Below are 25,947 nucleotides of genomic sequence, written 5' to 3'. Positions count from 1 at the left end.
ATATAAGGAGGGGCCTGAGGAGGACATAGAGACCAGTAAGATAGACCCTTTGTGGGATGCTGATGCTAAGGCCAGAACCCCAGAGAGACTTGGAGAAACCCTGATTACCCTGGAGATACTGCCGGAGGAGCCCTATCTGGAGAAGTATCTGGAGCCGCTCTGCCATATCAATCTCTATCGGGGGATTGTGACCCTCATGTCCCGGGCATGTATCCGGCTACTGGACTGAATCCATGCTCCTAGTCTATTTTATCCTCTGTGTGGTGGATTGTTTTATGGACCTTTCGGTTTGAATGTAATAAAAGGTTCTTGGGGCTGTTCACTCATCTCCTGCTCTGCTGATTGTGTGATACAGGGAGCATAGAGGATTACAGGGGAGCATAGAGGATCACACAAGAGTCCAAATGAATTTAGAGGGGGACACAGGAGTCTGGAGAATGACAGTGGAGTTTTGAGGAGGAGCGGGAGCTCGATGAAAACAAAGGGTAATAAAGGAGCAGTTTAGAGGAGGACAGATCAGTCTAGAATAAAGGTACCGTCACACATAGCAACGCTGCAGCGATACCGACAACGATCCGGATCGCTGCAGCGTCACTGTTTGGTCACTGGAGAGCTGTCACACAGACCGCTCTCCAGCGACCAACGATCCCGAGGTCCCCGGTAACCAGGGTAAACATCGGGTAACTAAGCGCAGGGCCGCGCTTAGTAACCCAATGTTTACCCTGGTTACCATCCTAAAAAGTAAAAAAACAAACGCTACATACTTACCTTCCGCTGTCTGTCCTCGGCGCTCTGCTTCTCTGGTCTGGCTGTGAGCGCCGGGCAGCCAGAAAGCAGAGCGGTGACGTCACTGCTCTGCTTTCCGGCTGACCGACGCTCACAGCCAGTGCAGGAGGAGAGCAGAGCGCAGCGCTGGAGGACAGACGGCTGTAGGTAAGTATGTAGTGTTTGTTTGTTTTTTACTTTTAGCATGGTAACCAGAGTAAACATCGGGTTACTAAGCGCGGCCCTGCGCTTAGTAACCCGATGTTTACCCTGGTTACCAGTGAAGACATCGCTGGATCGGTGTCACACACGCCGATCCAGCGATGTCAGCAGGGAGTCCAGCGACGAAACAAAGTTCTGGACTTTCCTCAGCGACCAACGATCTCCCAGCAGGGGCCTGATCGTTGGTCGCTGTCACACATAGCGATTTCATTAACGATATCGTTGCTACGTCACAAATAGCAACGATATCGTTAACAATATCGTTATGTGTGAAGGGGCCTTTAGTCACTGCCCTTTGTTCAAGACTCTCTAGATCCTTCTGAATCCTCTGTTTTCTCTAGTGTTACTATCGCTCCTAGCTTTACATCGTCTGCAAATTTGATTAGTTTACCTTCAGTTCCCTTATTTAGATAATTTTTAACAATGTTGAACAACACTGGGGCCAGGACAGAGCCTTGTGGTACCCCACTTGTAACACTGGAGCCAGGACAGAGTCTTGTGATCCCCACTTGTAACACTGGAGCCAGGACAGAGTCTTGTGGTATCCCACTTGTAACACTGGGGCCAGGACAGAGCCTTGTGGTACCCCACTTGTAACACTGGGGCCAGGACAGAGTCTTGTGATCCCCACTTGTAACACTGGGGCCAGGACAGAGCCTTGTGGTACCCCACTTGTAACACTGGGGCCAGGACAGAGTCTTGTGATCCCCACTTGTAACACTGGAGCCAGGACAGAGTCTTGTGGTATCCCACTTGTAACACTGGGGCCAGGACAGAACCTTGTGGTACCCCACTTGTAACACTGGAGCCAGGACAGAGTCTTGTGATCCCCACTTGTAACACTGGAGCCAGGACAGAGTCTTGTGGTATCCCACTTGTAACACTGGGGCCAGGACAGAGCCTTGTGGTACCCCACTTGTAACACTGGGGCCAGGACAGAACCTTGTGGTACCCCACTTGTAACACTGGAGCCAGGACAGAGTCTTGTGATCCCCACTTGTAACACTGGAGCCAGGACAGAGTCTTGTGGTATCCCACTTGTAACACTGGGGCCAGGACAGAGCCTTGTGGTACCCCACTTGTAACACTGGGGCCAGGACAGAGCCTTGTGGTATCCCACTTGTAACACTGGAGCCAGGACAGAGTCTTGTGGTATCCCACTTGTAACACTGGGGCCAGGACAGAGCCTTGTGGTACCCCACTTGTAACACTGGGGCCAGGACAGAGTCTTGTGGTATCCCACTTGTAACACTGGAGCCAGGACAGAGTCTTGTGGTATCCCACTTGTAACACTGGGGCCAGGACAGAGCCTTGTGGTACCCCACTTGTAACACCGGGGCCAGGACAGAGCCTTGTGGTACCCCACTTGTAACACCGGGGCCAGGACAGAGCTTTGTGGTACCCCACTTGTAACACTGGAGCCAGAACAGAGCCTTGTGGTATTCCACTTGTAACACTGGGGTCAGGACAGAGCCTTGTAGTACCCCACTTGTAACACCGGGGCCAGGACAGAGCTTTGTGGTACCCCACTTGTAACACTGGGGTCAGGACAGAGCTTTGTGGTACCCACTTGTAACACTGGAGCCAGGACAGAGCTTTGTGGTACCCCACTTGTAACACTGGGGTCAGGACAGAGCCTTGTGATACACTACTTGTAACACTGGAGCCAGGACAGAGCCTTGTGGTATCCCACTTGTAACACTGGGGTCAGGACAAAGCCTTGAGGTCCCCACTGGTAACACTGGGGCCAGGACAGAGCCTTGTGATCCCCACTTGTAACACTGGGGCCAGGACAGAGCCTTGTGGTCCCCACTTGTAACACTGGGACCAGGACAGAGCCTTGTGGTACCCCACTTGTAACAATGGGGCCAAGACAGAGCCTTGTGGTATCCCACTTGTAACACTGGGGCCAGGACAGAGCTTTGTGGTACCCCACTTGTAACACTGGGGTCAGGACAGAGCCTTGTGGTACCCCACTTGTAACACTGGGGCCAGGACAGAGCCTTGTGGTACCCCACTTGTAACACTGGGGCCAGGACAGAGCCTTGAGGTCCCCACTTGTAACACTGGGGCCAGGACAGAGCCTTGTGGTACTCCACTTGTAACACTGGGGCCAGGACAGAGCCTTGAGGTCCCCACTTGTAACACTGGGGCCAGGACAGAGCCTTGTGGTCCCCACTTGTAACACTGGAGCCAGGACAGAGCCTTGTGGTACCCCACTTGTAACACTGGGGTCAGCACAGAGCCTTGTGGTACCCCACTTGTAACACTGGGGTCAGGACAGAGCTTTGTGGTACCCACTTGTAACACTGGGGTCAGCACAGAGCCTTGTGGTACCCCACTTGTAACACTGGGGTCAGGACAGAGCTTTGTGGTACCCCACTTGTAACACTGGGGCCAGGACAGAGCTTTGTGGTACCCCACTTGTAACACTGGGGTCAGGACAGAGCCTTGTGATACACTACTTGTAACACTGGGGCCAGGACAGAGCCTTGTGGTCCCCACTTGTAACACTGGGACCAGGACAGAGCCTTGTGGTATCCCACTTGTAACAATGGGGCCAAGACAGAGCCTTGTGGTATCCCACTTGTAACACTGGGGCCAGGACAGAGCTTTGTGGTACCCCACTTGTAACACTGGGGTCAGGACAGAGCCTTGTGGTACCCCACTTGTAACACTGGGGCCAGGATAGAGCCTTGTGGTACCCCACTTGTAACACTGGGGCCAGGACAGAGCCTTGTGGTCCCCACTTGTAACACTGGAGCCAGGACAGAGCCTTGTGGTACCCCACTTGTAACACTGGGGTCAGCACAGAGCCTTGTGGTACCCCACTTGTAACACTGGGGTCAGGACAGAGCTTTGTGGTACCCCACTTGTAACACTGGAGCCAGGACAGAGCCTTGTGATACACCACTTGTAACACTGGGGCCAGGACAGAGCCTTGTGGTACCCCACTTGTAACACTGGGGTCAGCACAGAGCTTTGTGGTACCCCACTTGTAACACTGGAGCCAGGACAGAGCCTTGTGGTACCCCACTTGTAACACTGGGGTCAGCACAGAGCCTTGTGGTACCCCACTTGTAACACTGGGGTCAGCACAGAGCCTTGTGATACACCACTTGTAACACTGGGGTCAGGACAGAGCTTTGTGGTATCCCACTTGTAACACTGGAGCCAGGACAGAGCCTTGTGGTATCCCACTTGTAACACTGGGGCCAGGACAGAGCCTTGTGGTATCCGACTTGTAACATTGGGGCCAGGACAGAGCTTTGTGGTATCCCACTTGTAACACTGGAGCCAGGACAGAGCCTTGTGGTATCCCACTTGTAACACTGGGGCCAGGACAGAGCCTTGTGGTATCCGACTTGTAACATTGGGGCCAGGACAGAGCCTTGTGGTATCCCACTTGTAACACTGGGGCCAGGACAGAGCCTTGTGGTCCCCACTGGTAACATTGGGGCCAGGACAGAGCCTTGTGGTCCCCACTGGTAACATTGGAGCCAGGACAGGGCACTGTGGTACCCTACTTGAAACACTTTAGATATGCAGCCATTTATTATCACTCTAAGTACGATCACTGTGCCAGTTATGAATCCACCTAACTGCAGCCTTGTCAATCCCATACTTGATTATTATTTCAATAAGGATAGTATGAGATACTTTATCAAATGCTTTGCTGAAGTCTAGATGTACTGTATTTCCCTGATCCACCCAGTCAGTGATGGAAATTAGAATAGTCTGGCATTACTTATTATTATTATTATACATTTTTATAGCGCCATTTATTCCATGGCGCTTTACATGTGAAAAGGGGGCAAATATAGACAAGTACAATAGACATGAGCAAAAAACAAGGCACACAGGTACATAAGGAGGGAGGACCCTGCCCACGAGGGCTCACAGTCTGCAGGATTTCTATAAACTCTTGGCTCCGGTTAACCCTGCTGTTGTCTTCGGTCTGGGGAGACCGATTTTGAACTTTGGTATTTTTTTGGGGTGTTCAAGATGCGGTTCTGAAACTTGTGGTTGATTGACTTAAATGAGGATGGGTCGGTCGGCCACGGGTTTCAGAGCCGCATCTTGAATATTTTAAAGAATATTGAAGTTCAAGGTCGGTCGTTTTTGACCGAAGCCAACAGCAGGGTTAATTACTATATTCTTATCCAAGTACTTACATACATGCTGTTTAATAGCAGGCAGTGGAATCTAGAGGACAAAGTGTAAAGGGTGACAGAGATGATAACAAAATTGGGGGAGGTGGGGCAAAGAAGTCTAGAGATGACTGGGAAGGCTTTGGGAACAGTGTAGTCTGTAGCAAGACAGAAGTGTCTGCAGGGGCACAGAGGAGTCTGAAGAAAAATAATGGAGTCCGGGGATATAAGAGAAAAAGATCTGTTGGGAACAAAGATGTCTGGAAGAAACTAGGAAGAAGTCTTTGGGGAAGAGTGGATTCTGGAGGAGGACAGAAAGGTCTAGAGAAAGACAGAATCTGGAGAAGGACAAAAGGGTCTGAGAAAGGCAGATGAGTCTGAAGGAGGATAGAGATGTTGGGAGAAGAGAGATGAAAATATCTGCAAGGGACAAATAAGTATTTGGGGAACAGAGAAGTCTGAAGGAGTGCAGTGAAGGAGGTCAGATAAGTCTAAATGAGGATCGAGGAGACTAAATGGCATCAGAGGAGTATGAAGTGTGACAAAGGAGTTTGGAGGGGACAGAGGCGTTTAAAGGGTAAAGACAGGTGTCGGAGAATAAAAAGGAAGTATCAAGTGGACACAGGTCTGGAAGAAAAAGAAGTATGCAGTGAACAGAGGGGATTGGAGAGTACATTGTAATCTGGAGGGGCATTGGGCTCTGGAGGAAGACGGAGTCTGGAGAAGGACAAAAGTCTCATGAAAGACTGGTGTTTGGAGGAAATATTGTGGTTTGAAGAGGACAGCGGGGTCTGGAGGAGACAGATGAATCTTAAGGTGACAGGATAGTTTGGCTGGATAAACAAGAGTCTGGAGAATACTAATGTCTAGAGGAGACTGTCGTTTGCAGGTGACAGAGAAGTCTGGAAAGGGACAACATTTGTGTCTTTGTGTAGACATAAGGGCCCGTAGAAGGACAAAGGAGAGATCTGGGTGAGGAGACTGGATTGGGCACAGGAGTCCTGAAGGGATGGAGGGTTTGAGTACAGGAGTACAGAAAAGAACATTGGTGTCATGAGGGAGCATTGAAATCAGGAAGCAAAGGAGTCTGTAGGGGAAACAGATCTGGTGGAGGCAGAGGTGTGAGCAATATATACAGCAGCCTAAAGAGGATTATGAAGGTCAGGATCAAAGAGGTCAGTAACGGAAAGAAAAACCAGGAGGCAGAAAAATTGTCCCTACTGCAAACACATGAATGCATGGAGCTGGGAGCCCTAGTTGTTGGCCAGCTACTTAAGGTTATATGGATAGTATTGCTGGGGTAGAAAACAAGATGGGTGAGGAGGGTAAACGACAGGGGGCAGACAATAGATTAGTAATTGGTGGAGGGAAAAAGGATTGGTGACAAGTCAAAGATAAATGATGGGCAGAGAACAAAAGGGATAGGAGGATAACTAGAGAGATCAGTAATATTGGAGATGGTAAAGATCAATAAAGGGTGGAGAAGGTAAAGGACCGGCGACAGGCCATAGATCAGTGATGGGTAGAGAGGGTAAGGGACTGGGGACAGGCCATAGATCAGTGATGGGTAGAGAGGGTAAAGAATCAGGGACAGGACATAGATCAGTGATGGGTGGAGAGGGTAAAGAATCAGGGACAGGACATAGATCAGTGATGGGTAGAGAGGGTAAAGAATCAGGGACAGGCCATAGATCAGTGATGGGTAGCGAGGGTAAAGAATCAGGGACAGGACATAGATCAGTGATGGGTGGAGAGGGTAAAGAATCAGGGACAGGACATAGATCAGTGATGGGTGGAGAGGGTAAAGGATCAGGGACAGGACATAGATCAGTGATGGGTGGAGAGGGTAAAGAATCAGGGACAGGACATAGATCAGTGATGGGTAGAGAGGGTAAAGAATCAGGGACAGGCCATAGATCAGTGATGGGTAGAGAGGGTAAAGAATCAGGGACAGGACATAGATCAGTGATGGGTAGAGAAGGTAAAGGACCGGTGACAGGCCATAGATCAGTGATGGGTAGAGAGGGTAAAGAATCAGGGACAGGACATAGATCAGTGATGGGTAGAGAAGGTAAAGGACCGGTGACAGGCCATAGATCAGTGATGGGTAGAGAGGGTAAAGAATCAGGGACAGGACATAGATCAGTGATGGGTGGAGAGGGTAAAGAATCAGGGACAGGACATAGATCAGTGATGGGTAGAGAGGGTAAAGAATCAGGGACAGGACATAGATCAGTGATGGGTAGAGAGGGTAAAGAATCTGGGACAGGACATAGATCAGTGATGGGTGGAGAGGGTAAAGAATCAGGGACAGGACATAGATCAGTGATGGGTGGAGATGGTAAAGAATCGGGGACAGGACATAGATCAGTGATGGGTGGAGAGGGTAAAGAATCAGGGACAGGACATAGATCAGTGATGGGTGGAGAGGGTAAAGAATCGGGGACAGGACATAGATCAGTGATGGGTGGAGAGGGTAAAGGACCGGTGACAGGACATCGATTATTGATGGGTGGAGAGGGTAAAGAATCAGGGACAGGACATAGATCAGTGATGGGTGGAGAGGGTAAAGAATCAGGGACAGGACATAGATCAGTGATGGGTAGAGAGGGTAAGGGACTGGGGACAGGACATAGATCAGTGATGGGTAGAGAGGGTAAGGGACTGGGGACAGGACATAGATCAGTGATGGGTGGAGAGGGTAAAGAATCAGGGACAGGACATAGATCAGTGATGGGTAGAGAGGGTAAGGGACTGGGGACAGGACATAGATCAGTGATGGGTGGAGAGGGTAAAGAATCAGGGACAGGACATAGATCAGTGATGGGTGGAGAGGGTAAAGAATCTGGGACAGGACATAGATCAGTGATGGGTGGAGAGGGTAAGGGACTGGGGACAGGACATAGATCAGTGATGGATGGAGAGGGTAAAGTACCAGGGACAGGACATAGATCAGTGATGGGTGGAGAGGGTAAAGAATCTGGGACAGGACATAGATCAGTGATGGGTGGAGAGGGTAAAGAATCAGGGACAGGACATAGATCAGTGATGGGTGGAGAGGGTAAAGAATCAGGGACAGGACATAGATCAGTGATGGGTGGAGAGGGTAAAGAATCAGGGACAGGACATAGATCAGTGATGGGTAGAGAGGGTAAAGAATCAGGGACAGGACATAGATCAGTGATGGGTAGAGAGGGTAAAGAATCAGGGACAGGACATAGATCAGTGATGGGTAGAGAGGGTAAGGGACTGGGGACAGGACATAGATCAGTGATGGGTGGAGAGGGTAAAGAATCAGGGACAGGACATAGATCAATGATGGATAGAGAGGGTAAAGAATCGGGTACAGGACATAGATCAGTGATGGGTGGAGAGGGTAAAGAATCTGGGACAGGACATAGATCAGTGATGGGTGGAGAGTGTAAAGAATCAGGGACAGGACATAGATCAGTGATGGGTGGAGAGGGTAAAGAATCAGGGACAGGACATAGATCAGTGATGGGTGGAGAGGGTAAGGGACTCGGGACAGGACATAGATCAGTGATGGGTGGAGAGGGTAAAGAATCAGGGACAGGACATAGATCAGTGATGGGTAGAGAGGGTAAAGAATCAGGGACAGGACATAGATCAGTGATGGGTAGAGAGGGTAAGGGACTGGGGACAGGACATAGATCAGTGATGGGTGGAGAGGGTAAAGAATCAGGGACAGGACATAGATCAGTGATGGGTGGAGATGGTAAAGAATCGGGGACAGGACATAGATCAGTGATGGGTGGAGAGGGTAAAGAATCAGGGACAGGACATAGATCAGTGATGGGTGGAGAGGGTAAGGGACTCGGGACAGGACATAGATCAGTGATGGGTGGAGAGGGTAAAGAATCAGGGACAGGACATAGATCAGTGATGGGTAGAGAGGGTAAAGAATCAGGGACAGGACATAGATCAGTGATGGGTGGAGAGGGTAAAGAATCAGGGACAGGACATAGATCAGTGATGGGTGGAGAGGGTAAGGGACTCGGGACAGGACATAGATCAGTGATGGGTGGAGAGGGTAAAGAATCAGGGACAGGACATAGATCAGTGATGGGTAGAGAGGGTAAAGAATCAGGGACAGGACATAGATCAGTGATGGGTAGAGAGGGTAAGGGACTGGGGACAGGACATAGATCAGTGATGGGTGGAGAGGGTAAAGAATCAGGGACAGGACATAGATCAGTGATGGGTGGAGAGGGTAAGGGACTCGGGACAGGACATAGATCAGTGATGGGTGGAGAGGGTAAAGAATCAGGGACAGGACATAGATCAGTGATGGGTAGAGAGGGTAAAGAATCAGGGACAGGACATAGATCAGTGATGGGTAGAGAGGGTAAGGGACTGGGGACAGGACATAGATCAGTGATGGATGGAGAGGGTAAAGAATCAGGGACAGGACATAGATCAGTGATGGGTGGAGAGGGTAAAGAATCGGGGACAGGACATAGATCAGTGATGGGTGGAGAGGGTAAAGGACATCGATCAGTGATGGGTGGAGAGGGTAAAGAATCAGGGACAGGACATAGATCAGTGATGGGTAGAGAGGGTAAGGGACTGGGGACAGGACATAGATCAGTGATGGGTGGAGAGGGTAAAGAATCAGGGACAGGACATAGATCAGTGATGGGTGGAGAGGGTAAAGAATCTGGGACAGGACATAGATCAGTGATGGGTGGAGAGGGTAAAGGACCGGTGACAGGACATCGATCAGTGATGGGTAGAGAGGGTAAAGAATCAGGGACAGGACATAGATCAGTGATGGGTAGAGAGGGTAAAGAATCGGGGACAGGACATAGATCAGTGATGGGTGGAGAGGGTAAAGAATCAGGGACAGGACATAGATCAGTGATGGGTGGAGAGGGTAAAGAATCGGGGACAGGACATAGATCAGTGATGGGTAGAGAGGGTAAAGAATCAGGGACAGGACATAGATCAGTGATGGGTGGAGAGGGTAAAGAATCAGGGACAGGACATAGATCAGTGATGGGTGGAGAGGGTAAAGAATCAGGGACAGGACATAGATCAATGATGGATAGAGAGGGTAAAGAATCAGGGACAGGACATAGATCAGTGATGGGTAGAGAGGGTAAAGAATCGGGGACAGGACATAGATCAGTGATGGGTGGAGAGGGTAAAGAATCAGGGACAGGACATAGTTCAGTGATGGGTGGAGAGGGTAAAGAATCGGGGACAGGACATAGATCAGTGATGGGTGGAGAGGGTAAGGGACTGGGGACAGGACATAGATCAGTGATGGGTGGAGAGGGTAAAGAATCAGGGACAGGACATAGATCAGTGATGGGTGGAGAGGGTAAAGAATCAGGGACAGGACATAGATCAGTGATGGGTGGAGAGGGTAAAGAATCGGGGACAGGACATAGATCAGTGATGGGTAGATGGGCAAGCAGAAAGCCATTTCTCAATGTATCCATAAAAAGTGTTGTTTAAAGTTTGCAACAAGCCACCTGGGAGACACCAAACATGTGGAAGAAGGTGCTCTGGTCAGATGAAACCAAAATTGAAATTTTTGGCAACAATGCCAAATGATATATGTTTGGCATAAAGGCAACACAGCTCATCACCCTGAACACACCATCCACACTGTCAAACATGGTGGTGGCAGCATCATGGTTTGGGCCTGCTTTTCTTCAGCAGGGACAGGGAAGATGGTTAAAATTGATGGGAAGATGGATGGAGCCAAATACAGGACCATTCTTGAAGAAAACCTGTTGGAGTCTGCAAAAGACCTGAGACTGGGACGGAGATTTGTCTTCCAACAAGACAATGATCCCAAACATAAAGCAAAATCTACAATGGAATGGTTCACAAATGAACGTTTCCAGGTGATAGAATGGCCAAGTCACAGTCCAGACCTCAATCCAATCGAGAATCTGTGGAAAGAGCTGAAAACTGCTGATCACAAACGATCTCCATCAAACCTCACTGAGCTCGAGCTGTTTGCCAAGGAAGGACGGGCGAGAATTTCAGTCTCTCCATGTACAAAACTGATAGAGACAGACCCCAAGAGACTTGTAATCGCAGCAAAAGGGGCGCAATAATGTATTAAGTTACAGGGGCCGAATAATATTGCACCCCCCACTTTTCAGTTTTTGAATTTTCACAAAAATGCAAACTAACCAATAAATTTCGTTCAACTTCACAATTGTGTTCCACTTGTTGATTCTTCACCAAAAATTTACATTTGGTATCTTTATGTTTGAAGCCTGATATGTGGGAAAAGGTTGGAAAGTTCCAGGGGGCCGAATACTTTCACAAGGCACTGTATCTGTGATCTCCAGGACCGGGGAAGGAGAGGTCAGGAGTGGGATTAACTTTCCATTATAGAAGACAGGGATTGTACATTAATGGAAGGCAGCAGGTAGGATCTCCTGTACTGTGACCACTGAAGCCACCAGGTCCCGGCTACTCACTCTCACACACACACAGTACCGTGTTAATGATAAAATTGTGCAGCTCTTCCTCTGTGATCGCCTTCATCTCCGGCGTCCGCTCCTCCTGCGTGTAGCTGCTCTATGACCGCGGCTGTGGCATCTGCATGGCTGTCACCCCTCCCTCCTGTCCCAGCCTGTTGACACTACAGCGCCCTCGTTCTCCGAGTCTTTACTGTAAACAGCCGGCAATCCAATTGTTTAACTGGTTCCCCCCCCCCGGACTTGGAAATGTTACCGAGCGTTCTCCCCGGCACACGCTTATAGAGAGGCGCAGGAGGAGCACTATTTACATGTGACGGTTGTCGGGAGATTATTCATTTATGAAGACTTTGCTCTGATTTTCTCCTATATTGTAAATATTCACAAGAGGCCACGTATTAACCACGCACCTGACTATCACCACGTCCGCCACGCCGCCTATCGGCGAGGACATTTTCATGGTTACTGAGCGATCAGTGAGGATACAGTGGATATTATAACTCCACACACCCCTGGGAAGTGCCAGGTTTTTGTCATGTAAAAAATCCTACCACGAAGAATCATAAGACTTTAATGTCGCCGCAATCTGTACAAATCCACTAAGAAACAAACGGAAATCTTTTCAGTTGGAAAAATAAAAAACAAAAGTAAAATAATGTAGACTAATACTTTGTTGCAGTCCCCTGTGAGCTTCTGGTAGCATTCAGGGTAAGTGCACACGTTCAGTTTTTTTTGCGTTTTTTTTTTTTATAAAACCGCATTAGAAACCGCATACATTATGCATCCTATCATTTAGAATGCATTCTGCAATTTTTGTGCACGTGATGCGTTTTTTTTCCGCGATAAAAATGCATAGTGGTAAAAAAGCAGCATGTTCATTAATTTTGCGTGGTTTTTTTCTTCGTTTTTCCCACTATTCTATGCATTTGAGAAAAAAACGCACAAAAAAGGCACCAAAAACGCGTCAAAAACACATGAAAAAAACGCAAAAAAACCCGCATGCGGATTTCTGGCAGAAATGTCCGGTTTTTGTCAGGAAAATTTCTGCAAAAAATCCTGACGTGTGCACATACCCTTAGGCTGTGTTCACACGTTGCAGTTTTTTTGCAGTTTTTTTCCGATAAAAACGCCATAAAACCGCAAAAAAGCCGCATACAATAAGCATCCCATCATTTAGAATGAATTCCGCATGTTTTGTGCACATGATGCATTTTTTTCCGCGAAAAAAACGCATCGCGGCAAAAAACACAGCATGTTCATTAATTTTCCGTTTTTTTTTTTTTGCGGATTTCCCACTCCAAAATACATTGGGAAGTGTCCGGAAAAAACCACGGCAAAAACGCGTCAAAACCGCAGCAAAAACGCGTCAAAACGGCGGCAAAATCGCTGCAAAAATGCATGCGGTTTTCTTGCGGATTTCTTGCAGAAAATGTCTGGAATTCTCAGGAATTTTCTGCAAGAAATCCTGAACGTGTGCACATAGCCTTAGGCCTTAGGCTATGTGCACACGTTCAGGAATTCATGCAGAAAATTCCTGTGGAAATCCGGACATTTCTGCCAGATTTCCGCATGAAATCCGCATGCTTTTTTTGCGCGTTTTTTTGCGCTTTTTTGACGGTTTTTGCGCGGTTTTTCCCAGACAGTTCCCAATGCATTAGGGTACCGTCACACAGTGGCATTTTGATCGCTACGACGGCACGATCCGTGACGCTCCAGCATCGTAACAATATCGCTCCAGCGTCGTAGACTGCTGTCACACTTTGCAATGTACGACGCTGGAGCGATAATTTCATGACGTATGTGCGATGTAGAAGCCGTTGGTTACTATGCGCACATCGTATACAATATCGTGCACACCTTTGTTACACCATGCGATCATGCCGCCACAGCGGGACACTAGACGACGAAAGAAAGTTTCAAACGATGTGATACGACGTACAATTCTCAGCGGGGTCCCTGATCGCAGGAGCGTGTCAGACACAGCGAGACCGTAACTATATCGCTGGAACGTCACGGATCGTGCCGTCGTAGCGATCAAAATGCCACTGTGTGACGGTACCCTTAGACAGTGGGAAAACTGCGAAAAAACCGCAAAATTATTAAGCAGGTTCATTAGTTTTACGCAATGCGTTTTTCATGCGGAAAAACGCACATCATGTGCACAGAAATTGCGGATTTCATTAAAAAAGATAGGATGCTTAATGTATGCAGATTATTTGTGGTTTTATAGCGCAAAAACGCTAAAAAAACGCGAATAATCTGCAACGTGTGCACATAGCCTTAGTCTTCTTGGGTCGGGGTCTATCAGTGTGGGACATCTAGAAATGGAGGTTTTTACCGCCTCCTCCTCGAAGCAGCTTCACATTTGTCAGATTGCGGGGACATCTCCTGTGTACAGCGTCCTCTTCAGGTCACCACAGATTGCGGGGACATCTCCTGTGTACAGCGCCCTCTTCAGGTCACCACAGATTGCGGGGACATCTCCTGTGTACAGCGCCCTCTTCAGGTCACCACAGATTGCGGGGACATCTCCTGTGTACAGCGCTCTCTTCAGGTCACCACAGATTGTGGGGTCTCTCCTGTGTACATCGCCCTCTTCAGGTCACCACAGATTGCGGGGTCTCTCCTGTGTACAGCGCCCTCTTCAGTTCACCAGAGATTGCGGGGTGTCTCCTGTGGACAGCGTCCTCTTCAGGTCACCAGAGATTGCGTGGACATCTGTGTACAGCGTCCTCTTCAGGTCACCACAGATTGCGGGGTCTCTCCTGTGTACAGCGCCCTCTTCAGGTCACCACAGATTGCGGGGTCTCTCCTGTGTACAGCGCTCTCTTCAGGTCACCACAGATTGCGGGGTCTCTCCTGTGTACAGCGTCCTCTTCAGGTCACCACAGATTGCGGGGACATCTCCTGTGTACAGCGCCCTCTTCAGCTCACCACAGATTGCGGGGACATCTCCTGTGTACAGCGCCCTCTTCAGCTCACCACAGATTGCGGGGGTATCTCCTGTGTACAGCGCCCTCTTCAGGTCACCACAGATTGTGGGGACATCTCCTGTGTACAGCGTCCTCTTCAGGTCAGCACAGATTGAGGGGACATCTCCTGTGTACAGCGCCCTCTTCAGGTCACCACAGATTGTAGGACATCTCCTGTGTACAGCGCCCTCTTCAGGTCAGCACAGATTGCGGGGGCATCTCCTGTGTACAGCGTCCTCTTCAGGTCACCACAGATTGTAGGACATCTCCTGTGTACAGCGTCCTCTTCAGGTCAGCACAGATTGCGGGGGCATCTCCTGTGTACAGCATCCTCTTCAGGTCAGCACAGATTGCGGGGACATCTCCTGTGTACAGCATCCTCTTCAGGTCACCACAGATTGTAGGACATCTCCTGTGTACAGCGTCCTCTTCAGGTCAGCACAGATTGCGGGGGCATCTCCTGTGTACAGCGTCCTCTTCAGGTCACCACAGATTACGGGGACATCTCCTGTGTACAGCGTCCTCTTCAGGTCACCACAGATTGCGGGGTCTCTCCTGTGTACAGCGTCCTCTTCAGATCACCACAGATTGCGGGGGCATCTCCTGTGTACAGCACCCTCTTCAGGTCACCACAGATTGCGGGGACATCTCCTGTGTACAGCGCCCTCTTCAGGTCACAACAGATTGTGGGGACATCTCCTGTGTACAGCGTCCTCTTCAGGTCACCACAGATTGCGGGGGCATCTCCTGTGTACAGCGCCCTCTTCAGGTCACCACAGATTGCGGGGACATCTCCTGTGTACAGCGCCCTCTTCAGGTCACAACAGATTGCGGGGACATCTCCTGTGTACAGCGCCCTCTTCTGGTCACCACAGATTGCGGGGGCATCTCCTGTGTACAGCGCCCTCTTCAGGTCACCACAGATTGCGGGGACATCTCCTGTGTACAGCGCCCTCTTCAGGTCACCACAGATTACGGGGACATCTCCTGTGTACAGCGCCCTCTTCAGATCACCACAGATTGCGGGGGCATCAACTGTGTACAGCGTCCTCTTCAGGTCAGCACAGATTGCGGGGACATCTCCTGTGTACAGCGCCCTCTTCAGATCACCACAGATTGCGGGGACATCTCCTGTGTACAGCGTCCTCTTCAGATCACCACAGATTGCGGGGACATCTCCTGTGTACAGCGCCCTCTTCAGGTCACCACAGATTACGGGGACATCTCCTGTGTACAGCGCCCTCTTCAGGTCAACACAGATTGCGGGGACATCTCCTGTGTACAGCGCCCTCTTCAGATCACCACAGATTGCGGGGGCATCAACTGTGTACAGCGTCCTCTTCAGGTCAGCACAGATTGCGGGGACATCTCCTGTGTACAGCGTCCTCTTCAGGTCACCACAGATTGCGGGGACATCTCCTGTGTACAGCGCCCTCTTCAGGTCACCAGAGATTACGGGGACATCTCCTGTGTACAGCGCCCTCTTCAGATCACCACAGATTGCGGGGGCATCTCATGTGTACAGCGCCCTCTTCAGATCACCACAGATTGCGGGGGCATCTCCTGTGTACAGCGTCCTCTTCAGGTCACCACAGATTGCGGGGACATCTCCTGTGTACAGCGCCCTCTTCAGGTCACCACAGATTGTAGGACATCTCCTGTGTACAGCGTCCTCTTCAGGTCACCACAGATTACGGGGACATCTCCTGTGTACAGCGCCCTCTTCAGATCACCACAGATTGCGGGGGCATCTCCTGTGTACAGCGCCCTCTTCAGGTCACAACAGATTGCGGGGAAATCTCCTGTGTACAGCGCCCTCTTCTGGTCACCACAGATTGCGGGGGCATCTCCTGTGTACAGCGCCCTCTTCAGGTCACCACAGATTGCGGGGACATCTCCTGTGTACAGCGCCCTCTTCAGGTCACAACAGATTGTGGGGACATCTCCTGTGTACAGCGTCCTCTTCAGGTCACCACAGATTGCGGGGGCATCTCCTGTGTACAGCGCCCTCTTCAGGTCACCACAGATAGCGGGGCATCTCCTGTGTACAGCGCCCTCTTCAGATCACCACAGATTGCGGGGGCATCTCCTGTGTACAGCGTCCTCTTCAGGTCACCACAGATTGCGGGGACATCTCCTGTGCACAGCGCCCTCTTCAGGTCACCAGAGATTACGGGGACATCTCCTGTGTACAGCGCCCTCTTCAGATCACCACAGATTGCGGGGGCATCTCATGTGTACAGCGCCCTCTTCAGATCACCACAGATTGCGGGGGCATCTCCTGTGTACAGCGTCCTCTTCAGGTCACCACAGATTGCGGGGACATCTCCTGTGTACAGCGCCCTCTTCAGGTCACCACAGATTGCGCGGGCATCTCCTGTGTACAGCGTCCTCTTCAGGTCACCACAGATTACGGGGACATCTCCTGTGTACAGCGCCCTCTTCAGATCACCACAGATTGCGGGGACATCTCCTGTGTACAGCGCCCTCTTCAGGTCACAACAGATTGCGGGGACATCTCCTGTGTACAGCGCCCTCTTCTGGTCACCACAGATTGCGGGGGCATCTCCTGTGTACAGCGCCCTCTTCAGGTCACCACAGATTGCGGGGACATCTCCTGTGTACAGCGCCCTCTTCAGGTCACCACAGATTGCGGGGACATCTCCTGTGTACAGCGCCCTCTTCAGATCACCACAGATTGCGGGGGCATCTCCTGTGTACAGCGCCCTCTTCAGGTCACCACAGATTGCGGGGTCTCTCCTGTGTACAGCGTCCTCTTCAGGTCACCACAGATTGCAGGGACATCTCCTGTGTACAGCGTCCTCTTCAGGTCAGCACAGATTGCGAGGACATCTCCTGTGTACAGCGTCCTCTTCAGATGACCACAGATTGTGGGGACATCTCCTGTGTACAGCGTCCTCTTCAGGTCAGCACAGATTGCGGGGACATCTCCTGTGTACAGCGTCCTCTTCAGGTCACCACAGATTGCGGGGGCATCTCCTGTGTACAGCGCCCTCTTCAGATCACCACAGATTGCGGGGTCTCTCCTATGTACAGCGTCCTCTTCAGGTCACCACAGATTGCGGGGACATCTCCTGTGTACAGCGCCCTCTTCAGGTCACCACAGATTGCGGGGTCTCTCCTGTGTACAGCGTCCTCTTCTGGTCACCACAGATTGCGGGGACATCTCCTGTGTACAGCATCCTCTTCAGGTCACCACAGATTGCGGGGACATCTGTGTACAGCGTCCTCTTCAGGTCACCACAGATTGCGGGGTCTCTCCTGTGTACAGCGCCCTCTTCAGGTCACCACAGATATCGGGGACATCTCCTGTGTACAGCGTCCTCTTCAGGTCAGCACAGATTGAGGGGACATCTCCTGTGTACAGCGTCCTCTTCAGGTCACCACAGATTGCGGGGGCATCTCCTGTGTACAGCGTCCTCTTCAGGTCACCACAGATTGCGGGGACATCTCCTGTGTACAGCGTCCTCTTCAGGTCACCACAGATTGCGGGGGCATCTCCTGTGTACAGCGCCCTCTTCAGGTCACCACAGATTTCGGGGTCTCTCCTGTGTACAGGGTCCTCTTCAGGTCGCACAGATTGCGGGGACATCTCCTCTGTACAGCGCCCTCTTCAGATCACCACAGATTGCGGGGTCTCTCCTGTGTACAGCGTCCTCTTCAGGTCACCACAGATTGCGGGGACATCTCCTGTGTACAGCGCCCTCTTCAGGTCACCACAGATTGCGGGGTCTCTCCTGTGTACAGCGCCCTCTTCAGGTCACCACAGATTGCGGGGACATCTCCTGTGTACAGCGCCCTCTTCAGGTCACCACAGATTGCGGGGACATCTCCCGTGTACAGCGTCCTCTTCAGGTCACCACAGATTGCGGGGCCTCTCCTGTGTACAGCGCCCTCTTCAGGTCACCACAGATTGTGGGGTCATCTCCTGTGTACAGCGTCCTCTTCAGGTCTGCACAGATTGCGGGGACATCTCCTGTGTACAGCGCCCTCTTCAGGTCACCACAGATTGTGGGGTCATCTCCTGTGTACAGCGCCCTCTTCAGGTCACCAGAGATTGCGGGGACATCTGTGTACAGCGCCCTCTTCAGGTCACCACAGATTGCGGGGACATCTCCTGTGTACAGCGCCCTCTTCAGGTCACCACAGATTGCGGGGACATCTCCCGTGTACAGCGTCCTCTTCAGGTCACCACAGATTGTGGGGTCATCTCCTGTGTACAGCGCCCTCTTCAGGTCACCACAGATTGTGGGGTCATCTCCTGTGTACAGCGCCCTCTTCAGGTCACCAGAGATTGCGGGGCCTCTCCTGTGTACAGCGCCATCTTCAGATCACCACAGATTGCGGGGTCTCTCCTGTGTACAGCGTCCTCTTCAGGTCACCACAGATTGCGAGGACATCTCCTGTGTACAGCGTCCTCTTCAGATGACCACAGATTGTGGGGACATCTCCTGTGTACAGCGTCCTCTTCAGGTCAGCACAGATTGCGAGGACATCTCCTGTGTACAGCGTCCTCTTCAGATGACCACAGATTGTGGGGACATCTCCTGTGTACAGCGTCCTCTTCAGGTCAGCACAGATTGCGGGGACATCTCCTGTGTACAGCGTCCTCTTCAGGTCACCACAGATTACGGGGACATCTCCTGTGTACAGCGCCCTCTTCAGATCACCACAGATTGCGGGGTCTCTCCTGTGTACAGCGTCCTCTTCAGGTCACCACAGATTGCGGGGACATCTCCTGTGTACAGCGCCCTCTTCAGGTCACCACAGATTGCGGGGACATCTGTGTACAGCGTCCTCTTCAGGTCACCACAGATTGCGGGGTCTCTCCTGTGTACAGCGCCCTCTTCAGGTCACCACAGATATCGGGGACATCTCCTGTGTACAGCGTCCTCTTCAGGTCAGCACAGATTGCGGGGACATCTCCTGTGTACAGCGTCCTCTTCAGGTCACCACAGATTGCGGGGGCATCTCCTGTGTACAGCGTCCTCTTCAGGTCACCACAGATTGCGGGGACATCTCCTGTGTACAGCGTCCTCTTCAGGTCACCACAGATTGCGGGGGCATCTCCTGTGTACAGCGCCCTCTTCAGGTCACCACAGATTTCGGGGTCTCTCCTGTGTACAGCGTCCTCTTCAGGTCAGCACAGATTGCGGGGACATCTCCTCTGTACAGCGCCCTCTTCAGATCAACACAGATTGCGGGGTCTCTCCTGTGTACAGCGTCCTCTTCAGGTCACCACAGATTGCGGGGACATCTCCTGTGTACAGCGCCCTCTTCAGGTCACCACAGATTGCGGGGTCTCTCCTGTATACAGCGCCCTCTTCAGGTCACCACAGATTGCGGGGACATCTCCTGTGTACAGCGCCCTCTTCAGGTCACCACAGATTGTGGGGTCATCTCCTGTGTACAGCGTCCTCTTCAGGTCTGCACAGATTGCGGGGACTGTTGTGAATTCTGTGGCTGAATTCACTTCTGTGGTCACAAGTGGTATTGCAGTCTCTGGGCTTCCTCCCTCAGGTGTTTTGGTGAGCTCGTTGGCTGCCTTGCTATTTAGCTCCACCTGAATCTGTCTTCCTTGCTCCTTGTCAATGTTCCAGTGTTGGATCTGAGCTACTGCATCTTTCCTGGGGCCTGCTGCTCTGCTAGATAAGTGCTTCTAGTTTGTTTTCTGTTTTTTCTGTCCAGCTTGCTATTAACTTTTGCTGGAAGCTCTGAGAAGCAAAGGGGTGCACCGCCGTGCTGTTAGTTCGGCACGGTGGGTCTTTTTGCCCCTTTGCGTGGTTTTCGTTTTAGGGTTTTTTGTGGACTGCATAGTTCTCTTTGCTATCCTCGCTCTGTCTAGAATATCGGGCCTCACTTTGCTGAATCTATTTCATTCCTACGTTTGTCTTTTCATCTTGCTAACAGTCATTATATGTGGGGGGCTGCCTATTCCTTTGGGGTATTTCTCTGAGGTAAGTCAGGCTTGTATTTCTATCTTCAGGCTAGTCAGCTCCTCAGGCAGTGCCGAGTTGCATAGGTAGTGATAGGCGCAATCCACTGCTGCTTATAGTTGTGTGAGGATAGATCAGGTACTGCAGTCTACAGAGATTCCACGTCTCAGAGCTCGTCCTATTGTTTTTGGTTATTGCCAGATCTCTGTATGTGCGCTGATTACTGCACGCTGTGTTGCCTGATTGCCAGCCATAACAGTACAAGGAGCCAAACCAATGATTCCCAATAGAGGGAAAAAAGAAATCCTGACAGCATTTTTTTTTCTTAGCTCTGTCTTCAGTCTTTTTTTTCCCCTAGACATTAGAGTGCTTCAGGACACAGCTGTGGACATGGATATTCAGGCTCTGTGCTCCTCAATGGATAATCTCGTTGTAAATGTACAAAAGATTCAAGATACTATTGATCAGAAATCGATGCTAGAACCAAGAATTCCGATTCCTGATTTGTTTTTTGGTGACAGAACTAAATTCCTGAGCTTCAGAAATAATTGTAAGCTATTTTTGGCCTTGAAACCTCATTCTTCTGGTAATCCTATTCAACAGGTTTTGATTATTATTTCTTTTATGCGCGGCGACCCACAGGACTGGGCGTTTTCTCTTGCACCAGGAGATTCTGCATTGAGTAATGTTGATGCATTTTTCCAGGCGCTGGGATTGCTTTACGATGAGCCTAATTCAGTGGATCAGGCTGAGAAAAATCTGCTGGCTTTATGCCAGGGTCAGGATGATGTAGAAGTATATTGTCAGAAATTTAGGAAGTGGTCAGTACTCACTCTGTGGAATGAATCTGCACTAGCGGCTTTGTTCAGAAAGGGTCTCTCTGAAGCTCTTAAGGATGTAATGGTGGGATTTCCTATGCCTGCTGGTTTGAATGAGTCTATGTCCTTGGCCATTCAGATCGGTCGTCGCTTGCGCGAGCGTAAATCTGTGCACCATCTGGCGGTATTGTCTGAGAGTAAACCTGAGCCTATGCAGTGCGACAGGACTATGACTAAAGTAGAACGGCAAGAACACAGACGTCTGAACCGACTGTGTTTCTATTGTGGTGATTCTACTCATGCTATTTCTAATTGTCCTAAACGCACTAGGCGGTTCGATAGCTCTGCCGTTATTGGTACTGTACAGTCCAAATTCCTTTTGTCCATTACCTTAATGTGCTCTTTGTCATCGTATTCTGTCATGGCGTTTGTGGATTCAGGCGCTGCCCTGAATCTGATGGATTTGGATTATGCTAAACGTTGTGGATTTTTCTTGGAGCCTTTGCGGTGTCCTATTCCGTTGAGAGGTATTGATGCTACACCTTTGGCCAAGAATAAGCCTCAGTACTGGGCCCAGCTGACCATGTGCATTGCTCCTGCACATCAGGAAGTTATTCGCTTTCTGGTACTGCATAATTTGCATGATGTGGTCGTGTTGGGGTTGCCATGGCTACAAACCCATAATCCAGTATTGGATTGGAACTCTATGTCGGTAACCAGCTGGGGTTGTCAGGGAGTACATGGTGATGTTCCATTTTTGTCTATTTCGTCATCCACTCCTTCTGACATCCCAGAGTTCTTGTCGGACTTTCAGGATGTATTTGAAGAGTCCAAGTCTGATGCCCTACCTCCGCATAGGAATTGTGATTGTGCTATCGATTTGATTCCTGGTAGTAAATTCCCTAAGGGTCGTTTATTTAATTTGTCCGTACCTGAACACACCGCTATGCGCAGTTATGTGAAGGAGTCCCTGGAGAAGGGACATATTCGCCCATCGTCGTCACCATTGGGAGCAGGGTTCTTTTTTGTAGCCAAGAAGGATGGTTCGCTAAGACCGTGTATTGATTACCGCCTTCTTAATAAGATCACTGTTAAGTTTCAGTATCCCTTGCCATTGATTTCTGACTTGTTTGCTCGGATTAAGGGGGCTAGTTGGTTTACTAAGATTGATCTTCGTGGTGCGTATAATCTGGTGAGAATCAGGCAGGGAGATGAATGGAAAACGGCATTTAATACGCCCGAGGGTCATTTTGAGTATCTGGTGATGCCGTTCGGACTTGCCAATGCTCCATCTGTTTTTCAGTCTTTTATGCATGACATTTTCCGTGAGTATCTGGATAAATTCTTGATTGTTTACTTGGATGACATTTTGATCTTCTCAGATGATTGGGAGTCTCATGTGAAGCAAGTCAGAATGGTTTTCCAGGTACTGCGTGCTAATTCCTTGTTCGTGAAGGGATCAAAGTGTCTCTTCGGTGTGCAGAAAGTTTCATTTTTGGGGTTCATCTTTTCCCCTTCTACTATCGAGATGGATCCGGTTAAGGTTCAGGCCATCCAGGATTGGACTCAGCCGACATCTCTAAAAAGTCTGCAGAAATTCCTGGGCTTTGCTAATTTTTATCGTCGCTTCATCTGTAATTTTTCTAGCATTGCCAGACCATTGACCGATTTGACCAAGAAGGGTGCTGATTTGGTTAATTGGTCTTCTGTTGCCGTGGAAGCTTTTCAGGAGTTGAAGCGTCGTTTTTGCTGTGCCCCTGTGTTGTGTCAACCTGATGTTTCTCTTCCGTTCCAGGTCGAGGTTGATGCTTCTGAGATTGGTGCAGGGGCGGTTTTGTCACAGAGAGGTTCTGGTTGCTCAGTGTTCAAACCATGTGCTTTCTTTTCCAGGAAATTTTCTGCTGCTGAGCGTAATTATGATGTGGGCAACCGAGAGTTGCTGGCCATGAAGTGGGCATTCGAGGAGTGGCGTCATTGGCTTGAGGGTGCTAAGCATCGCGTGGTGGTTTTGACTGATCATAAGAACCTTACTTATCTTGAGTCTGCCAAGCGCTTGAATCCTAGACAGGCCCGTTGGTCGTTATTTTTTGCTCGTTTTGATTTTGTGATTTCATACCTTCCGGGCTCTAAAAATGTGAAGGCGGATGCTCTGTCTAGGAGTTTTGTGCCCGACTCTCCGGGGTTATCTGAGCCGGCGAGTATCCTCAAGGAAGGAGTCATTGTGTCTGCCATCTCCCCTGATTTGCGGAGAGTGTTGCAGAAATTTCAGGCTAATAAACCTGATCGTTGTCCGGCCGAGAAACTGTTCGTCCCTGATAGGTGGACTAGTAAAGTTATCTCTGAACTTCATTGTTCGGTGCTGGCCGGTCATCCAGGAATCTTTGGTACCAGGGAGTTGGTTGCTAGATCCTTCTGGTGGCCATCTCTGTCGCGGGATGTGCGTGCTTTTGTGCAGTCCTGTGGAATTTGTGCTAGGGCTAAGCCCTGCTGTTCACGTGCCAGTGGGTTGCTTTTGCCCTTGCCGGTCCCGAAGAGGCCTTGGACACATATTTCGATGGATTTCATTTCTGACCTTCCCGTTTCTCAAAAAATGTCGGTCATTTGGGTGGTCTGTGATCGCTTTTCTAAAATGGTCCATTTGGTGCCTTTTGGTTAAATTGCCTTCCTCCTCTGATTTGGTGCCTTTGTTCTTCCAGCATGTGGTTCGTTTACATGGCATTCCTGAGAATATTGTTTCTGACAGAGGTTCCCAGTTTGTCTCGAGGTTCTGGCGAGCCTTTTGTGGTAGGATGGGCATTGACCTATCTTTCTCCTCGGCCTTCCATCCTCAGACTAATGGCCAGACCGAACGAACCAATCAGACCTTGGAAACATATCTGAGATGTTTTGTTTCCGCTGACCAGGATGATTGGGTGTCATTTTTGCCGTTGGCTGAGTTCGCCCTTAATAATCGGGCCAGCTCGGCTACCTTGGTCTCTCCATTTTTCTGCAATTCTGGGTTCCATCCTCGTTTCTCTTCAGGACAGGTTGAGTCTTCGGACTGTCCTGGTGTGGATTCTGTGGTGGACAGGTTGCAGCAGATCTGGACTCAGGTAGTGGACAATTTGACCTTGTCCCAGGAGAAGGCTCAGCTTTTCGCTAATCGCAGACGCCGTGTGGGACCCCGACTTCGTGTTGGGGATCTGGTTTGGTTATCTTCTCGTCATATTCCTATGAAGGTTTCCTCTCCTAAATTTAAACCTCGTTTTATTGGTCCGTATAGGATTTCTGAGATTCTCAATCCGGTGTCTTTTCGTCTGATCCTCCCAGACTCCTTTTCCATACATAATGTATTCCATAGGTCGTTGTTGAGGAGATACGTGGCACCTATGGTTCCATCTGTGGAGCCTCCTGCCCCTGTTTTGGTGGAGGGGGAATTGGAGTATATTGTGGAGAAGATTTTGGATTCTCGTGTCTCTAGACGGAAACTCCAGTATCTGGTCAAATGGAAGGGTTATGCTCAGGAAGATAATTCCTGGGTTTTTGCCTCTGATGTCCATGCCCCAGATCTTGTTCGTGCCTTTCATGTGGCTCATCCTGGTCGGACTGGGGGTTCTGGTGAGGGTTCGGTGACCCCTCCTCAAGGGGGGGGTACTGTTGTGAATTCTGTGGCTGAATTCACTTCTGTGGTCACAAGTGGTATTGCAGTCTCTGGGCTTCCTCCCTCAGGTGTTTTGGTGAGCTCGTTGGCTGCCTTGCTATTTAGCTCCACCTGAATCTGTCTTCCTTGCTCCTTGTCAATGTTCCAGTGTTGGATCTGAGCTACTGCATCTTTCCTTGGGCCTGCTGCTCTGCTAGATAAGTGCTTCTAGTTTGTTTTCTGTTTTTTCTGTCCAGCTTGCTATTAACTTTTGCTGGAAGCTCTGAGAAGCAAAGGGGTGCACCGCCGTGCTGTTAGTTCGGCACGGTGGGTCTTTTTGCCCCTTTGCGTGGTTTTCGTTTTAGGGTTTTTTGTGGACTGCATAGTTCTCTTTGCTATCCTCGCTCTGTCTAGAATATCGGGCCTCACTTTGCTGAATCTATTTCATTCCTACGTTTGTCTTTTCATCTTGCTAACAGTCATTATATGTGGGGGGCTGCCTATTCCTTTGGGGTATTTCTCTGAGGTAAGTCAGGCTTGTATTTCTATCTTCAGGCTAGTCAGCTCCTCAGGCAGTGCCGAGTTGCATAGGTAGTGATAGGCGCAATCCACTGCTGCTTATAGTTGTGTGAGGATAGATCAGGTACTGCAGTCTACAGAGATTCCACGTCTCAAAGCTCGTCCTATTGTTTTTGGTTATTGCCAGATCTCTGTATGTGCGCTGATTACTGCACGCTGTGTTGCCTGATTGCCAGCCATAACAGGGGACATCTCCTGTGCACAGCGCCCTCTTCAGGTCACAACAGATTGCGGGGACATCTCCTGTGTACAGCGCCCTCTTCTGGTCACCACAGATTGCGGGGGCATCTCCTGTGTACAGCGCCCTCTTCAGGTCACCACAGATTGCGGGGACATCTCCTGTGTACAGCGCCCTCTTCAGGTCACCACAGATTACGGGGACATCTCCTGTGTACAGCGC

General features: G+C 50.1%; 1 protein-coding gene across 1 annotated transcript in view; it reads right to left on the bottom strand.

The window, feature by feature from the left end:
• MAB21L3 (mab-21 like 3) overlaps positions 1-11,694 on the bottom strand; it is a 105,856-nt gene extending 94,162 nt beyond the window's left edge. The window contains exon 1 of the mRNA XM_069760013.1: positions 11,622-11,694. Within this exon, the coding sequence (XP_069616114.1) occupies positions 11,622-11,669 (48 nt within the window). The 5' untranslated portion in view covers positions 11,670-11,694. The remainder of the gene's footprint in view (positions 1-11,621) is intronic.
• Between the last annotated feature and the right edge of the window lie 14,253 nt (positions 11,695-25,947).

Source organism: Ranitomeya imitator, chromosome 3 (assembly GCF_032444005.1).
Source record: "Ranitomeya imitator isolate aRanImi1 chromosome 3, aRanImi1.pri, whole genome shotgun sequence".
In the NCBI taxonomy this organism is placed as follows: Eukaryota; Metazoa; Chordata; class Amphibia; order Anura; family Dendrobatidae; genus Ranitomeya; species Ranitomeya imitator.
Note: the sequence above shows the minus strand (reverse complement) of the source record. Positions and strands in the feature narration are given on the sequence as shown.